Source organism: Scyliorhinus canicula, chromosome 19 (genome assembly GCF_902713615.1).
Source record: "Scyliorhinus canicula chromosome 19, sScyCan1.1, whole genome shotgun sequence".
Taxonomy (NCBI): Eukaryota; Metazoa; Chordata; class Chondrichthyes; order Carcharhiniformes; family Scyliorhinidae; genus Scyliorhinus; species Scyliorhinus canicula.
The window spans coordinates 20,383,476-20,401,599 of NC_052164.1; the positions used below are offsets into that span (position 1 = coordinate 20,383,476).

An 18,124-nucleotide genomic window follows, 5' to 3' on the forward strand; every position below is an offset into this window, starting at 1 on the left:
TCTAAAAAAAATTTTTAAAGCACCCTGGAGGGATAGGCTGAAGAGGAGAGCATGTTTTTTTTTGTTCATTCTTGGAGTTCAAACTTTGCTGGCAACACCTACATTTATTGCCCACCCCAATGGGTCATGATGGGCAGTCTACAATGGAGTGGCTCACTAAGGCATTTCGGGGAGAGGTTAAGAGACAACCACGTTGGTGTAATCTGGTGTTAAAGGGCTGCTGATTTTCTCCCCTAAAAATATTGAGTGAACCAGATGGGATTTTATGAAAATCCCTAGAATCCTATTCGGCCCATCAGGTCTGCACCAACCATCCAAAACAGGACTCTACCTAGGCCCACTCCCCCACCCTATCCCTGTAATCCCACGCATCGATCAGGGCCAATCTGCCTAAACTGCACATCTTTGGACTATGGGAGGAAACTGGAGCACCCGGATGAAACCCATACAGACACAGGGAGAACGTGCAAACTCCACACAGTCACCCAAGGCCGGAATCAGACCAGAGTCCCTGGTGCTGTAAGGCAGCAGTGCTGACCACTGTGCCACCCGTTAGTTTCATTCTTAATATTCCAGATATAATCAAGCATTGAATTTAAATTCCCCCAATTGCCATGGTGGGATTTGAACTGGTATCTCTGGATCATTAGTGCAGGCCTCTGGATTACTAATCCAGTAACATTACCACTACACTACCATCCTCAGTTCTTGTGGCATGCATTATATTCCCCTCTTCCTTTCATTCCAAATCCTCAAATTATTCTGAATTCTCACACACATGGTTGAATTCTCTCCCACTTGGTTGCATCAGTGATCTATGATTGTTATGTAAAGGAAGCAGTTTTTTGCATATTTGCTTTCTCCGGGGCCCAAATCCGAATTTCTTGAAGCGAGGTTTCCAAATCACCCAAACACAGTCAAAGGCAAAGAGTGAGAAGAGAAATACTCACGGCTTTCACAGTGATAATCTGGTACAAATTGCTCATCGCTGTCTGGAACCTGAGCTGGAACATGAAGAGAAGGAAAATTTTAGAATTGTTAAAAAAAAAGATCTCCCCCCCCCCCCCCCCCCCACACACACACACACACACTCCAAAGAACACTTTTGTTCTGTGGAAGATTATTCTGTAGGACCTCAGTTCAATTAGAAACTGGCCCCAAAGCAGCACGACTCTTGTTGTATCTGATTGTACATATATATATTCCCCCAAAGACCATTCGAGATAGGGGGGTGAATAATACGCTTTTTGGCAATGGGGATAATTACTGAGCCGAATCCTTCCTCAGCTTATATTTCCCCCCATACACTTTCCAGCAAGGGTCACTGGTGATTGGAAGAGGAAATCCTTTGTTGACTCACTCTTGTCCATCAAGCCAGGCTTATTACCGCACTCTGGCAGCGGTCAGCTAACAGTTCACAAAAGGAACTACATTGGATTTACGTAGTCTGTATGGCTTGTTAAGATAATAAATGGTGCAGTTACTCACTGACAAAGTGCAGGGTGCCATTCTTATGCTGCTTAAAGAACGCGACTCCCATCACAAATTAGCGACAGCCATGAACACAGCAAAGCCTGGCTATTAATAGGTTTACGATATTACAGCTCCTGATCAACAATTAAAGAAAATGTGGATGCAGGCTCCAGTGTTTTTTGTAGAGATGTTCCCCGGCAGGAACGAACAGAGATATGTGCATTGCACAAGCTCTCTGACCAGGTATCAGTTGTTAGAAGTTGTATTGTGGCCACTCAATGCAAGACTGGTGCGCACGATTAGGGGTTTGGGAAAAGGAACAACTGTGAAATAAAAGGCAATAAATATTTTACATGGAAGGGGCAGCACGGTTGCACAGTGGTTAGCATTGCTGCCTACGGCGCTGAGGACCCGGGTTCGAATCCCGGCCCTGGGTCACTGTCCGTGTGGAGTTTGCACATTCTCCCCGTGCCTGCGTGGGTTTCACCCCCACAACCCAAATATGTGCAGGTTAGGTGGATTGGCCACGCTAAATTGCCCCTTAATTGGAAAAAATAATTGGGTCTCTAAATTTATTTTTTTTAAATATTTCACATGGGATATGTCTCTGACTTCACGGCAAGTTACTATTGACTTGAATAATATTCCCTTGAAACCAAATGAGATAAATGAAGAAATAATCTTTAGACCACGGAGCTTTAAACACGCAATAATACATTTCTGCGCTCTACCACTGCATACTTACCTGTAGTCCTGGAATAAATGTTTAAATTAGAGACAATTTCCTCTCACCCCGTCACGGTACTTTATAACACAACAGCAGTCACTGTTTAAAAATACTTTCGGCAAAGTTATTATTTGAAATCTGCTTCCAGCTGATGATATATTTAGCTCAGTGCTTTGGCCACATCTTTGGATCATCAGGCCATAGGTAGCCTGAGCAAGGTCAATCCCATTCAGCACTGAAATGGCAATCTTTATTTCTGAAGACTCACAGATATTCCCAGTGATGAGAATCCCCATTACATTTCCCCCATTTTAATTAACAAGACCGAAATTTGCCCTTTTTAATTTTGAAATATCGTAACCTTCATTAAATGTAAAAACATGAATGAAATATTAAGATACCCACACTACCACAACCTAAAGATGTGCAGGGTAGGTGTACTAGCAATGCTAAATTGCTTCTTATTTGAAAAAAAGATGCCCACCCAACGGCAGGGTTTCCATGCATTGAATAGTTCACCAGATATATGTGGATGCACCATTTCGGTTTGCCACCCATTGAAAGTTACAAGGTAGTTGTTTTTCAGCATTTCTCAAATGTTATTTCCGATGAAGTGAAGTTCTGCGGAACTGAGAAAACCTGGTATTCAAAGAGTTGGCAGCGATTTTTTAAAACATGAAATGCATTGAAGAAGACTCTACACCGGGGCTTGTTGTGGATCATCTATGCTAACTTCCTTCTTAAAGCCGTAATCCCTTTCTAAAGGTCTATGTTTTGGTCCTTAATTAATGGAATCCACCCATAACTTGTCCCTACACAATCTAACAAAATTGCCTTTACCAAGGGTATACAATAAAAAATAAAGATCTGAAATTATATTATACACACTGAACAATCATTAATTCTCACTTTTACCATAAAGACGGTGAAAATAACCTCTATTTAATAAGTATCGTTGTCCTGTTGCGCAATGTGATATCATACATTTAAACTTTTTATGAAGATCAAAAATGAATAGACAGCACAGAACAAACTAAAATTTTTAGATGTAAAAAACCAATAGAATAAATCAATTTAATACGACAGAATTGTATACTCTTCAATCAACAAATTAAAACAATCGGCATAAATAACATGTCTAAATGAGGCATGGGTGGGAAGGGGAAGCTTAGGAGTTAAAGAAGTTTTTTTTAAAGACAGGCTGAAAATCTGAACTAAAAATCGACAATGCTGAAATACAGAACGAGTGTATCTACTAGCGATGGGAGGGGGGGGGGGGGGGGGGAGGAGAGGTGCAAGACAGAACAGTAGGTATGTAGAGACCCTCGTCTCCAGCTATGGTTTCAAACACCAAAAACCCACTATATATTTCTAACATTTTCCATTTTTGTTATAAATTAAAGGAGTTTCCTAGGATCTTACAAACGACATAATGAATTGAGATACTGAGATGTACATCTCGAAGCAGAAGTCAGGCACCATAGAAACACTACCAGGCAAGATTGGGGATCCAAACCTAGTTTAAACCTATCTTGTCCCCATCAGTGCTGAAAGGCATTTCTAAAGGTGCTGGCAATTCTTTTTTAAGCGCCTCACCCATTCTTTATCTGGGAGCCAAACCAATGAGTATCCGCGAGCTATTTGACCGTGAAAGGCCCCGGAACCAAACCTGAACCGTCTTCACCTGGTGGCCAGCGGCTGGCTCTCCGACAGGAGTTCCTGGATAGGCGGACTGTCTCCCTACCCGGGCACTGAGGCCAAGTGTCATCAGGAGGAGGAGATCATTTGGCTCACTGAGCTCCATGCTGACTCTTTGAAAGCCCGACCCATTTACACCCACTCTCCCGAGCTTTATATATTTTGTGTCAATTGTAAGACTGCAACTGGGCAGATTCAGAAGATTTGATTATTTAAGCCATGCCAAGAAGTAGCCCCCCCACACCCCCGCCCAACCTTTGGCAACAAGAATCAACAGGGCTCAACCACATTACTGAATGAATAAGCCACCAGAGTTCTCAATCTTTGGCACAGGGTGGGAAAATGTGCATAAAGAATGTGTTAAACAAACAGACAACGTGTAGCACACCAGCAGAATCCATTGCACACATTCAGTGAAAGAGCTTCCTCCAGCAATCTGTTTCATTCCTTTTTTGAAGGATTCTGATGCAGCATATTTAGGTTAGTTCCTCCAGGGGCCGGTTATATAGAAATAAATATTGAGGGACACCTAGAGGTCTAAAAAGTTATTAGTTTAGGAGTTAAGCTCCCTTTAAGCGGGAGATTTCATGTGTCGTCTGAACTTGTGCAGCGATTGATTTTGTCTTTTTGACGGTTTCCGATTACAATCCAGGCAAAGCAACGATAAAGGGAGCACTCTGTTCCTTTAAACACCCTTAACTTTTACATCCAGACCTTTCACATGCCCAGGTGACAATTGCAACTCACAGCAGCATCCTTGAACCGTCTCATCCCCACATCTCCCTAAACACACTATTGATAAAAAAAAACGTGTTTGGACACAAACGGGAACTTGCAACCACTGCAGGCATTCTTTGCAATTCCTGTGCACACACGTTCAACCGACAGGGAAAATTATTTTTTCTTTTTAAATGCACTAAGCTGCAATGAGGTGGGGAGAGGGACCCAGGATTTAACTGAGGTGCTTTGCACAAGTGTAACGGCCCGTTCATTACACAGAATATTCCACAACAGTCCGCGTATGTTTCCCATTCAGGGGCAACAGTTTGGAACCGGCGGGTTTAAAATACTGACACCACAAAAGATGCTGAAAGTGTTCAAAGGAAAACCCTTGTGAGCTGTCAGTTTGGAGGCTTTTATGCAAATTACTTTTTAGGTTTATTTCATTCCGAGTATTTCAACCATCGAAAAGAGGTTTAATGAACTCCGGGGAGGTTTTTGACTCTCCAATTGCTGCCTGTCAGGGGGGGGGAGGGGGGGGGGGGGTACATGGCAGGGGCGAGCACAAAGCCCGCGGGCCGAAGTACAGAGTCTCTCACCCCAACAATGTTTGTTGGCAAAGACGTGAAGAGAGGCTTTTTTGGGGGGAGTTACTACAAGATTGGCAGCAAGTAGAAAGATAAAGAAAATATAGTCCAAGCAAACGTTTTTTGAAAAAAAATCACAAATTTATCTCCACATGAAGAAGGAGGATGAAAAAAACTTCAATCACACAAGATTTCTTTTTAAAAACTCACCTTCTGCAAGCCAAGTCTCTTGCAGTTGACTTAAATCCTGGAAGAGATCTGTAAAATGAAGAATTACAAATAAATATATTAAGGGATTGTGATTTTTGTTTTTTTAAAAGTGCACTTTCAGTGAATTGTTGGGGCCACTTTTTTTTTTTGCTTTGCAGAAGGGCAACTTTCTGATTGCTCCAGCAGCTCGTTACCTTCTGAATCCTGAGTTAGTTCTTTGGTGATGTGTCTCCTCTTCCTGGTGGCCGCCGGCCGCTCAAAGCTCCCGGTCTCCTGCACCGTCTGCAGGTTAGAGATAAGCAGGGAAGAACTCTTGTTTTTTTGTGCGGATTTAGCTCCAGCTCAAATTTATTGGTGCCATGAATGGACTCAAACAGTTAACAGAAACTCTCCCTCCCATCCCAGCACCCCCTCCCACTGTCTTGTCTACTCGTGTCAGTTGCCCAATCTTTGTGCCGTTGATTTTAAAACTTTCAAAATTTCTCAATGACCCCCCCCCCCCCCCCCCCCACACACACACACAAAAATAAATAAATAAATAATCTCCCCAGAGACACCCTAGCAGGCTCAACGCGAGGAGGGGAACACAAAGGAACATATTTTGCTTTTAAAACGATTCAGGGTTTTCCTTTTCAAATTGGCTCCCAGTGGCACTAACTTTCTCAGAATGGCTGTACTCACGTTTGAGAATGTGTAAGGCACTTGTTGGTCCAAGTAACCGTCCATCCTGCGATCCATTGTTAACCGTTTATGAGCATTTAGACTGGGTTTGACAACAACAAGCTTCGATCAGCCTGCAGAGATTTGGTGGTGGTGGTGATGGAGGGGGGGGGGGGGGGGGGGGGGAGGTGGGCAGAGATCATGAATGAATGAGCGAAGCATGCATAAATAATAAGGTTCATTCACAAAAAAAAATCTGAGAGAGAGAGAGACAGCCTGCAGGCAATAAGCGGCTGGTCTCCCAGAGCAACAGTCTCTTAAAGCGAGGATGTCAACCCATTTCAAGACGGACAACTTTTTTTTCTCCTCTCTCACCCGCGTTCTGATCGAAAAGAACGGTGAGACAGCATTCGGCGTTTCATTTTAGATTACTCAGGTCGAGCGACTGATATACATATATAAAACATTGTCAATTCAAATTAAAGAAAAGGCCTAACGCGTGTCTGGAGCATCAACGCGCTTTCTAGCTAAAGAAAAACAGTAGTTTTGAAGTGAAATGAAAATGAAATGAAAATCGCTTATTGTCACGAGTAGGCTTCAATGAAGTTACTGTGAAAAGCCCCTAGTCGCCACATTCCGGTGCCTGTCCGGGGAGGCTGGAATCAAACCGTGCTGCTGGCCTGCTTGGTCTGCTTTAAAAGCCAGCGATTTAGCCTTGTGAGCTAAACCAGCCCCTGTACAGTCTCTGTCCTAATATAGGAATGGGAGCAGTTGATTTGCACACCACACAAACTCCCAGAAGCAGCTGCACAATAATAAGGTTGACAATGGGATAAATATTGGAAAGGAGACTGGGGATAACTCCCACCCCCTTCTTCGAAATAGTGCCTTGGGATCTTTCCGAGGTGGATGGAAAAGGTTTAAGGTTGATTTAACTTCCCATCAAGGAAATGGCACTGCCAACAGTGCAGCGTTCCCTCAGTACTGCACTGGTGTGTCAGCCTAGAGTTTTGTGCTGAAGTCCTGGAATTTGCAGGTGTTGGCCATTATACAAGTGGTCCTTTTAAAAAATAAATAAATTTAGAGTACCCAATTCATTAATTCTAATTAAGGGGCCATTTAGCATGGCCAATCCACCTACCCTGTACATCTTTGGGTTGTGGGGGCGAAACCCATGCAAACCTGGGGAGAATGTGCAAACTCCACACGGACAGTGACCCACAGCCGGGATCAAACCTGGGACCTTGGGCGCCGTGAGGCAGCAATGCTAACCTTCAAGTGGATCTTTTAAGAAACAATTTGATAGAACATTTAACGGAACATTTAATTGGAAAAAAATAATTGGGTACTCTAAATTTATTTTTAACGGAATCTCTGCTCGGGATATAAGTGCATTGCCACATCCATGAACTTTGATAAAGAATCATCCAGACTTGAAACGCCAGCTCCCTTCTCTCTCCAGAGATGGTATCAGACCTGCTGAGATTGTCCAGCATTTTCTGTTTTTGTTTCAGATTCCAGCATCCGTAGTAATTTGCTTTTATATTATTGCCATATCCATGGATTGCCTTACAATAAAATCACAGGAACAATTCGTTGCAGCGGTAATGCTGTTGCTGCTGTGTCAGAAGATCGGTGGTTCAAGTCTCAGTGCAGGACATAGTTAGCCCATTATCTAGGCTGGGGCTTCAGGGAATAACTAGACATGAGGGAGTGCTGTATTCTCAAGGTACTGTCTTTCATCATGATACTAGGAGGTTCTCCTAATACCCAACAGTTATCTTTCAATTAAAAACAGATTGACTGATCATTTATCTCATTGCTCTTTGTGGGATCTTGCTGTGTGAAAATTGGCAGTCACACTTTCCTACAGACCACAATGACCATACTTAACATTTCAGGACATGCTGGAGGATGTGAAAGGTGCTATATAAATACAAGTTAATTGTTTTTGGTTCAGGCACATGCAACTAATTTATAGCCAACTGCATGAAGATGCCATACTTGAAATACTGCTTTCTACAGATACTGACCGACTTGCAAAGCGTTGGCAGTTTTTATCTGTTTTGATTTCAGAGCCTACAGTCTGGCCACTGTTGACCAATCTATTTTACCCACAATTAAATTTGAGGAGTTAGCAAAATGCCTGTGATTTATCTCAAAGTAAGGAAGTGCGTGACTTAGAAAATGAATCCTGCATTTGAAAACAATTTCTCCCAAAGCCAGACCGTGGAAAAGTTTAAATTCAATTACATTTCTGTGAATAGTGGGTGGAAACACAAAACTCTCACAAGCCTGGTATCGTCGGTAGAGTACATTCTGAGGGATTAACTTGTAGAAATGGAACAAAGGCAACAAACATAGATTCAAGCTCACTTCAATAAGGATGAAGTGAAACAAACAGGTGACAGGGATAATCACTGTACATCTTGATTTGTGCCTCCGCGGATAAAATTTCATGTGAGGGCTTTTTAAACAATAGGCCAGTTTATACCAGATGTATGGATTGAGTATCAGTAGTTTTCTTCTGAGGGTTTTTTCTGAAACAGGCGCTTTCTACGAGTCAATTGCACAATACTTCATGTGACACAGTGTACAAATATTGCCAGTGGCCGCCGCCTTTGAAACCGTCTTTTTTTGCAGCAATAATTTTTGTCAGGCCCAATTATGCAATCATTGGTGTCACATCCATTTCCTGAAGTTAAACGTGACTTGCTGCCACTTCATCAGCCCATAACAGATAGTTTCCATATTGAACCCACCAAACATTCTTTCATAGCGTGTGCAGCAGCTTTCTTAATGACCAAGTTCGCACAGCTGTACGATTGACCAAAATCACAAGAGTGTCCCTGCTATAGAATCATGGAATACCCACAGTGCAAAAGGAGGCCAACTGGCCCACTGGGTCTGCACCGACTCTCTGAAAGGTCACCCCACCTAGGCTCACTCCCCATCACCCCGCCCATCCTTCGGACAGAAAGGGGCATTTTAGCATGGCAAATCCACCTAGCCTGCATATCTTTGGGCTGTGGGAAGAAATAGGGGCACCCAGAGGAAACCCACGCAGAAACGGGCCGAACGTGCAGACTTCACACAGACGGTCACCCAAGGCTGGAATCTAACCCGGGTCCCTGGCGCTGTGAGGCAGCAGTGCTGACCAGTGTGCTACCGTGCCGTCCTTTTCTGAGTAATTTAGACAAAGTTCTGTTGTGTTTCCCTTATATTCACAAGTGGCATTAATGATGTCTTTACGGTGGCGCAGTGGTTAGCACTGCTGCTTCACGGGTTCGATCCCGGCCCCGGGTCACTGTCCTTGTGGAGTTTGTACATTCTCCCCATGTCTGCGTGGGACTCACCCCCACAACCCAAAGATGTGCAAAGTAAGTGGATTGGCACGGCTAAATTGTCCCTTAATTGGGAAAAAAAATAATTGGGTACTCTAATTTTTTAAAAAAGTGATGCCTTTACAGAGAATGAGGAAGTACAAGAAAAATCCATTATGATAACACCACACATATATATAAATTAGACAGAACTTGCATTTATGTAGCTCCTCTCAGAACCTCAGAATGTCCCAAAGCACTTTACAGCCAATGAAGCACTTATGTTGTGCAGCCACTGTTGTGACGTAGGAAACCTGGTCGCCAATTTGCACATAGCAAGATACTGCAAACAGTAATGAGATTCAGGCCTGATGATCTGTTTTTGTGATGTTGATTGAGGTATAATGATTGGCCAGTACAACAGGGAGATCTCCCTGCTGTTCTTTGAAATGGTGACATGGGAGCTTTTATATCTACCCCAGAGGGAATATAATGCCTCCTTTCAATGTCTCATCCAAGGATTTGAACCTCCAACAGTGTAACACTCCCTCAGTACTGCGCTAGTTTCAATTTTCCAATTGAGGGAAAATTTTATGGCCAATCCACCTACCCTGCACATTTTGGGTTGTGGGAGTAAGACCCACGCAGACACGGGGAGAACGTGCAAACTCCACATGGACAGTGACCCGGGGCCGGGATCGGACCTGGGTCCTCGGCACATTGAGGCAGCAGTGCTAACCACTGCGCCCTGTGCCGTCCTATAACCGGTATGTACATAGAACATATAAAACAGCAATGAACTTCACGAAACCCAAACCAGGCACCGAATAATAATAGCAAAATTACGACGAAAAGCCATTTAACGCAGGGCAAAAGTGATGAGTTTTAAGAAGGTGGAGGAACCGTGGTGTTTGGGTGGAAAGACTTATGGAGAGTTTCAGATTGCAGGGCCAAGACTGGTTGAAGCCCCTGACTCTGAAAATAGAGCAGTACGAGTCAGAAGTCAGAAGGAGAATGGCAGACAGGGACAGATGACGTTGCAGTGATAGTTGGCAACTTAGAATTTAATGTTTTAGATGTGAGGTTTAAGATGGGGGACGCAGTGCTGCGGGTTTGGGCAAAGAAGGCAATACTGCAGAGTGAAAATAATTACATTATAATTCAGTAAAATGTGTTATTATTAATGTGAAATTGTTTTAATTTACTTTCATATTACATGTGTATAATCATAGCCTCTACAGTGCAGAAGGAGGCCATTTGGCCCATCGAGTCGGCACTAACTGTCTGACAGAGCACCCCACCTAGACCCACGCTATCCCCATAATGCCACCTAACCTTTTAGACACTAAGGTCAATTTTAGCCAGGCCAATCCACCTAACCTGAACAACTTTGGACTGTGGGATACCGGGAGAATGTACAAACTCCACACAGAGTCACCCAAAGTCGGAATCGAACTCGGGCTCCTGCTGCTGTGAGGCAGCAATGCTAACCACTGTGCCACCATGCCTATATCTCAACAGCATCCTGGGCTGATATACAACCTTCTTGAAAATTCCCTTAAAGAGGGATTCAATGCATTACTGTTTCCTGGTGGTCTTACATTAACGGAGTGCTTTCAATGGCACATTTTAACATAAGTGAATTTGGCCATTGAGGAGAGCTGAACATGGAGAATTTTAGAGTTTCTGTTTGAGTGCCTCTCAGTTGGCACCACTTGTGTGTATCATTACGTGCCAGCAGAATATTGTTTACCAGAGAATTGTGCAACTATTAGAGATTTTCAGATTGTTGACTTGCAACATTCCTACTTGCTCGTTGACTCAATGCTGTAACACAGAGCTGTGTGGCGTGGGCAAGAATTTAAGACAGAGAGTGTAGGAAATGCCAGTCTGTTGCTGCAACTGAATAATTCACATTGTGAAAGTATTAGAGAAAATGAATTGAAAAACAGTTCCCAGACCATAAATAGAAGCCATGTGATGTCTGGAGTGTAAAGTACACGTCTATATTTCACTCAACCAGCGAACTTTAGAGCAACACAAACTAAAAAATAAAGAAGGAACGGGATCAGTGAATAAGCACTATCTATGGTCCAGGACACATGGTTGATATTAATTAATTAATGAGTGTTTAATACATTTGTCAGATTATTCTTTACTAACCCATTTAAAATATCCCACCATTAAATTAGAGGAACATCATATGGATGGATTAAGCATCTGAACATTAATATCAAATTCTAGGATTATAGCTGAAAGATCTCATTGTCAGTATGGGAATGAGATTCAATATTGCAAGTCTTTTATGTGTGAATGTTGGATGGTGACAAGTTCACACTCCAGCTTGATGGTCCAAGAGCCAAATAATCTGTACAAAGCTTGCTGTTGACCATTCAGATATAATGGAGTCATTTTCAACTTGCCCAGCTATAGATATTGGCAGAAAATCACATGGTTGCTATAACAAGTCCATGGCCCCGCAATGCTGGTTTCATGCTCTGGTGGCAAATTGAATATTACCTCTGGTATTTTTACTCAGTGAAAAGCTAAACAAGCTGTGAAGGCTGCTCGTTATGTTAATGGGGAAATTCAATGAACCAAACATATATTGAAATACCCAAGTGGCTCAGAGTCAGAGATGGTAAACGTAATGCATAATTGCACAGTGAGCAAGTGCGTCAGGGAAGCCAACAGAGGCAGTGCGCATCTTGAGTCGGTAATGCTGTCATTTCAATTATATACAGGGAATAGAAGTCATGACACCTGTGACACAGCATCATCAAATTCAAAGTAAGCAGGGGATCAGAAATAATATCAATTGGGCTTGAGATGTAATTTTTCCACATTGTCTATGTTTCCTGGGCAGCCATCTGCAATTGCTACTTTTAATTAAAATTTTATTTTCCAATTAAGGGGCAATTTAGCGTGGCCAATCCACCTGCCCTGCACACTTTGCGTTGTGGTGGTGAGCACTCCGCAGACACGGGGAGAATGTGCAAACTCCACACAGACAGTGACCCGGGGCCGAGATCGAACCTGGGGCCTCGGTGCGTTAACCTGCACTGCCGCCCAGCCATCTGCAATTGTAACCCACAAGGGGGGTCACTTATTTAAGACGGGGATAAGGGGAAATCTTTTTCTCTCAGAAGGTTTTGAGTCTCTGGAACGCTCATCCACAAGAGGCAGTGAAACCTAACTCTGAATATTTTTAAGGCAGAGCTAGATAGATTCTTGATCAACAGGGGGGTGAGAGGTTGTTGGGGGTAGGCAGGAATGTGCTGTTGGGCAGCAGAGCGGCGCAGTGGCTAGAACTTCTACCTCACGGCGCCGAGGTCCCAGGTTCAATCCCGGCCCTGGGTCACTGTCCATGTGGGGTTTGCACATTCTCCCCGTGTTTGCGTGGGTTTCACCCCCACAACCCAAAGATGTGCAGGGTAGGTGGATCGGCCACGCTGAATTGCCCCTTAATTGGAAAAATGAATTGGGCATTCTAAATTTTTTTTTAAATGAATGTGCTGTTGAGGTTACAATCAGATCAGCCATGATCTTATTGAACCAAATCTGAGCAGGCTCGAGGGGCTGAGTGGCCTACTCCTATTTCATGTGTTTACATAAACTGGAGTAAGCTCTATCAGCGGGAAGCTGATAGGTAGATATTGCGCACCGCCTGCTCCCGCCGGCACAGAGGTGGTTTAAACCACGTCGGCGGGAGAGGCCTGACAGCGGCGGGACTTCGGCCCATTGCGGGCCGGAGAATCGCCGCGGGGGGCCCACCGACCGGCGGGGCGCAATTCCCGCCCCCGCCGATTCCCGGGTGGCGTAGAATTCCGGCCATGGCGGTGGCGGGATTTACGACGGCCTCGAGCGATTCCCCAACCAAGCGGTCAGATGACCAAACACTTGGTCCAAGAAATAGGATTAAAGAAGGGTTTTTAAAGGAGGAAAGTGAGGTTGGGAGCCAAAGAGGGCTGGGGGGGGGGGGGGGGGGGGGGGGGGGGATTTGGGCCCTGGTAGCTGAAGACAAAGCTACCCCGATTACGAATGGGGATCCTCAAGAGATTGGAATTAAGTGAGTGAAGACATCAAAGCGAGTTGAGGGGCCGGAAGAGATTAGGGAAGGATAAGGCCATTACAGGATGCTGAAAGAAAAACCTCCAGATCCTCCAGCGTTTCAGCAAAATATGGCATAATATTTGTTCTGCAATGGGACAACCAGTGTTTTTTTTATGCGTACACAACCTGCAACTCAGGGAGTTTCACTCAGGAGAATGGGTTTCTGTAACAAAATGGGTTATATGTTAATTTGCATTGTGAACATCACAAACAGGACTAACACCTGAGAACAATGTTTAAGTACAATACAACCTCGATTGTATGTGCCTCAGTTATCTGTTCCCCAACAATCTGCATGATAAAACCTTCTGTGAGATATTATGTTGTCACACAACCCACTAACAATTTCTGCCCTAGTAGGAATCAACTACAACCCAAGAAAAATTTAGTTCAGTTGCTGTAATTTGTATTGTACTTATCTTCATTGTGGTGCACAAAATAGTACAGTTTTTGCGTATGACCAAAATCTCAGGACACTTAATTATTTATCAGCTTCCATTAGTGGAAGGAGGGGCCTCAATTATTATGGTAGATACTTGAGATAGCAACTCTAACACAACAAAATGTCCCAGGATGCTTCTCAATTCCCATGGAGCTTACACAGTAATGGGAATCCTATAACTTTGTAATCAGTTTTCATTATTTAATAGCTTCCCTTGCTGATGGTTTCTTTAATGTTGTTATGCTGGCATTTAAATAAAAGTTCTCAAGTGATTTATTTAAAAAAGGGCGCACACAAGATCATGAGATTTGCCTTGGATGAAGAAGGCCCTTTAACCATTTGATATTATTTTCAGAACACCACCCATTATATTATCCAACAGTTCCCTAACATTAGTCCAGCGTCCCTGTCCAGTGATTAGACCATAAGACCATGAGGCATAGGAGCAGAATTAGGCCATTCGGCCCATCGGGTCTGCTCTGCCATTCAATCGTGACTGATATGTTTTTCATCCCCATTCTCCTGCCTTCTCTCCATAACCCCTTATCCTCTTGTTGATTTTTTTGGAAGGGGGAGTTTGCTAAGGAGGGTTTTTTCATCGATTTTTTTTCTTTTTTGTATTCTCTTTCCTTTTTCTTCTTCTTCATCCTACTTCTCTTTTCCTTTACCTTTTCTTTCTCTTTCACTTCCAAATGTAAGTTTATTAAATCATTGCTATTTCATAGACTCTACAGGGCAGAAGGAGGCCATTCAGCCCATCGAGTCTGCACCGGCCCTTACAAAGAGCACCCTACTCAAGCCCACTTGTCCACCCTATCCCTGCAACCCAGTAACGCCCACTTAACCTTTTTTTGTAACACTAAGGGCAGTTTAGCACGGCCAATCTACTTAACCCGCACATCTTTGGACTGTGGGAGGAAACCGGAGCACCCGGAGGAAACCCACGCAGACAATGGGAGAACGTGCTGACTCCACACAGACAGTGACGCAAGCCGGGAATCGAACCTTGGACCCTGGAGCTGTGAAGCAACTGTGCTAACCACTATGCTACTGTGCTGCCCCATTTGCTGTGCTGTTATTCATTGCTGTTAAAGCTTAATAAATAGAATTTTTTAAAAAATAGTACAGCGTCAGGGCCTTACTCACTCTTTCAGGCAATTTCGAAGTAAAGAACATTTCTTAATTGTATTAATGTTTCCCTTTACTATCCTGAACATGTGATCGCCCGTCATAACAGATCTGCAACTTTATTTCAATTTTACTTTATCTACTTAAGGTCTCCATATCCTTCCATATGGTTCCATTGAATAAGTCTCTTTTTAAAAAATACATTTTGAGTACCCAATTAATTTTTTTCCGACTAAGGGCCAATTTAGCGTGGCCAATCCACCTACCCTGCACATCTTTGGGTTCTGGGGGCCAAACACAGGGAGAATGTGCAAACTCCTCACGGACAGTGACCCAGAGCTGGGATCACACCTGGGTCCTCGGCGCCGTGAGGCAGCAGTGCTCACCACTGCGCCACCATGCTGCCCCTTAACAACAGAGGCTTTAAAATGCATTTTATACAGTCGTGTTATTTCCAGTAATAGATTAAAACCGAGTATACCTGGTGATTCTGTTACGGTTATTAGTTTTGCAGAGAATACATCAGCTTACCTCAACTGTAAAGAATATTTGGGCATCAATGCCCACCAAGACCAGCCCTCCACCCTCTTTGTCGTGCATTTATCAAAAATATTATATCACCTAGAGCAGTTCCTAAGCAGTAATCTCAGTAATGAGTTCACATGACTGTGGTTTGGCAAGGTGAGCTTCACTCGGTGATGATGTCAACCGAAGCCCTCAGTGAGACTGCGAACAGTAATTACTCTCCCAGGTATCCACTGTTCTGTATGTTATGGAAAACTAAAGAAAGCCCGTGAGATGCCCAGCGAATTGCAATACGGAATACCCTCCAGGGGTGATGTATGGGTCAGGACTCAGCGTAAGCAAGCTGCAAGATGTGATGGGTCCAATTTTAACTCTGGAAGTGAAACCTCATCCCATGGTCTCTGGTTTGCTACTAATCAAAACATCTTCTTTATTTTGTCTTTGTTTACTCCCTGTATTAAAGCCAACAATTTGTGGGGATGTTGCATTGCATTCAAATCCAAAATGGCAGTGAATGCAGTTCTTCCTTTTCTACTGAATTCTGCGGTAAAGATCACCAACCCCTTAAACCCCAGGACTCCGGTGGTTAGCGCACTGTGGGGGTGTACCTGAGTGTCACCGACTGGGAAGAGACCAGTTCTTTTTATTTCTTTTTAAAAAATAAATTTAGAGTACCCAATTCATTTTTTCCAATTAAGGGGCAATTTAGCGTGGCCAATCCACCTATCCTGCACATCTTTGTGTTGTGGGGGTGAAACCCACGCAAACACGGGGCGGAGGGAAGATCCCAGATCAATCTCTGACCTCTGCAAGATTAATTGATCTCAGCAGTCGGTGTGTTACAACCGCCTTTACTGTCGCTGGATTCGGGAAATAATCCACCAAAATTGTAACTCCTGGCCACTATCCACTTCCACCTGCTAGAAGAGCTCATGTGTGGATATTGAGAGACAAGAGGTTCAGGCTATGACTTGATTCGCATGAATGAATAGCTCGCTAACATTGATTAGGCTCACACTTGGGTGAGATATGGGAGAACAACGATGTTATTGTACCGCAGGAAGAATGTCTTCAGGACTGAAGCGGAGAAGATTGATGGATAAAAAGTAGGCTGGAGGGGGTGTAAAATTCTTTTAATGTCTACTATCAGGTTCTAGAAAGTTTCTGCAAAATTACAATTATTTTTAAAATTAGCTTTTTAAAATAACATCGGAAACCGTTGGGGACTAATCACTGTTGCCTACTGTCAGTTAAGTGGAAGATTGTCTGCTGGGAATAAAGCAACAAGACAATGCATAAATAGATAACTGCATTCTTTTTTATAGGATCCACAGACGCTTTAGTGGAATTTGTATGAAATTTCATTGGTATTTAAAGAGCAAAATCGCCCTTTTGGCCAGAGGATATCCTTCAAAACACATTTGATGACTTATTTTACCAAAGCTGAAAAAAATCAAGCTGTAAATATGTGAAGTATTTTTACATGTTTGTAAATTCATATGGTCACCTGGTGAAATTAGCACAACCATTATGAGGGTGTGCACTACAGCATTTGAAGAACTGATCTGAAAATTGGCAGGGACTGCTGTCAAATATTTTAATTAGTGCTTCATTCTCTGTTGCCTTACAAAATGTGTGGAGATAGCTGTTTTGACACTAAATGAAGGCATTGTGGACTGACCAGATCGGGCTTTAGTGCATGATAATACAGGTTTACGTTGAGGATGTTATATAAATGTAAGTTATTGTTATTGTAGCATAGGTAAACTCTTGTAGGGATAGATGAAATGAATACTACAGAAGCTCTTAAAGGGTCTGCACGTTGTTGCATTCTAAGGATATACCTGAATTTCCAAAAGCAATAAAACATAAAAACATAAAATAAAACATGAAAGTCACCAACATAAAATACAACAGTACCTTTATTATAGTTGAATTATATTCACCTTTTGAGCCTCTAATGAAGCATTAACCTTCTCTTTAGAGAAGCAATGTTATTGTGCTTTCAGTGGTGAATCCTTTAAGTGTCTCAAGTTTGCAAATACTATACCTGAATACTGTAAAGCATATTCTGAAGCTAAATTCTGAAATGTATCTCTAATCTCCTCCCACTATAATCTGATCCTTAAGTTACATTATGTGTCAATGTGGCACACTTAAGATAAGAGATTGAAGACTAATTAAAATGGATACTTAAAATGTTCAAACCATTTTACTATGTAATTATGCTTTGATACATAATGCCCTCCATGGGAGAAAACTTAAAATAAAGTTGATGTTAACACAGCGATACGAATGTTTTTGTACAATCCCGATTTGCTGACATTAATATGGTTTTCTCTCCCCAGCCATCTACTGCAGGCAATAGAACTCTAGTGTATTACATTGGTCCGTTAAAATTGTTAAATCTCCTGAAGTTATCAGACATTTATTAGGTTTAGATATTTTACTTAACCATCCTAAATTTTCCAACAGCTATAACTGTTGTTTTACGATGATTTCATTTATTTTACACAGG

The 18,124-nt window shown here is 42.8% G+C and overlaps 1 protein-coding gene across 3 annotated transcripts in view; it reads right to left on the reverse strand.

Annotated features, from left to right (window-relative positions):
• etv4 (ETS variant transcription factor 4) overlaps positions 1-18,124 on the reverse strand; it is a 104,081-nt gene that overhangs the window by 80,393 nt on the left and 5,564 nt on the right. For 2 of the 3 annotated variants that reach the window (XM_038779429.1, XM_038779430.1), the window contains exons 2-5: positions 6,097-6,209; positions 5,610-5,697; positions 5,416-5,463; positions 951-1,004 (exon numbers count right to left, since the gene is read on the reverse strand). In XM_038779429.1, coding sequence (XP_038635357.1) covers positions 951-1,004; positions 5,416-5,463; positions 5,610-5,697; positions 6,097-6,153 — 247 coding nt within the window. In that variant the 5' untranslated portion in view covers positions 6,154-6,209. The remainder of the gene's footprint in view (positions 1-950; positions 1,005-5,415; positions 5,464-5,609; positions 5,698-6,096; positions 6,210-18,124) is intronic. The other variant, XM_038779431.1, reaches the window with a different exon arrangement.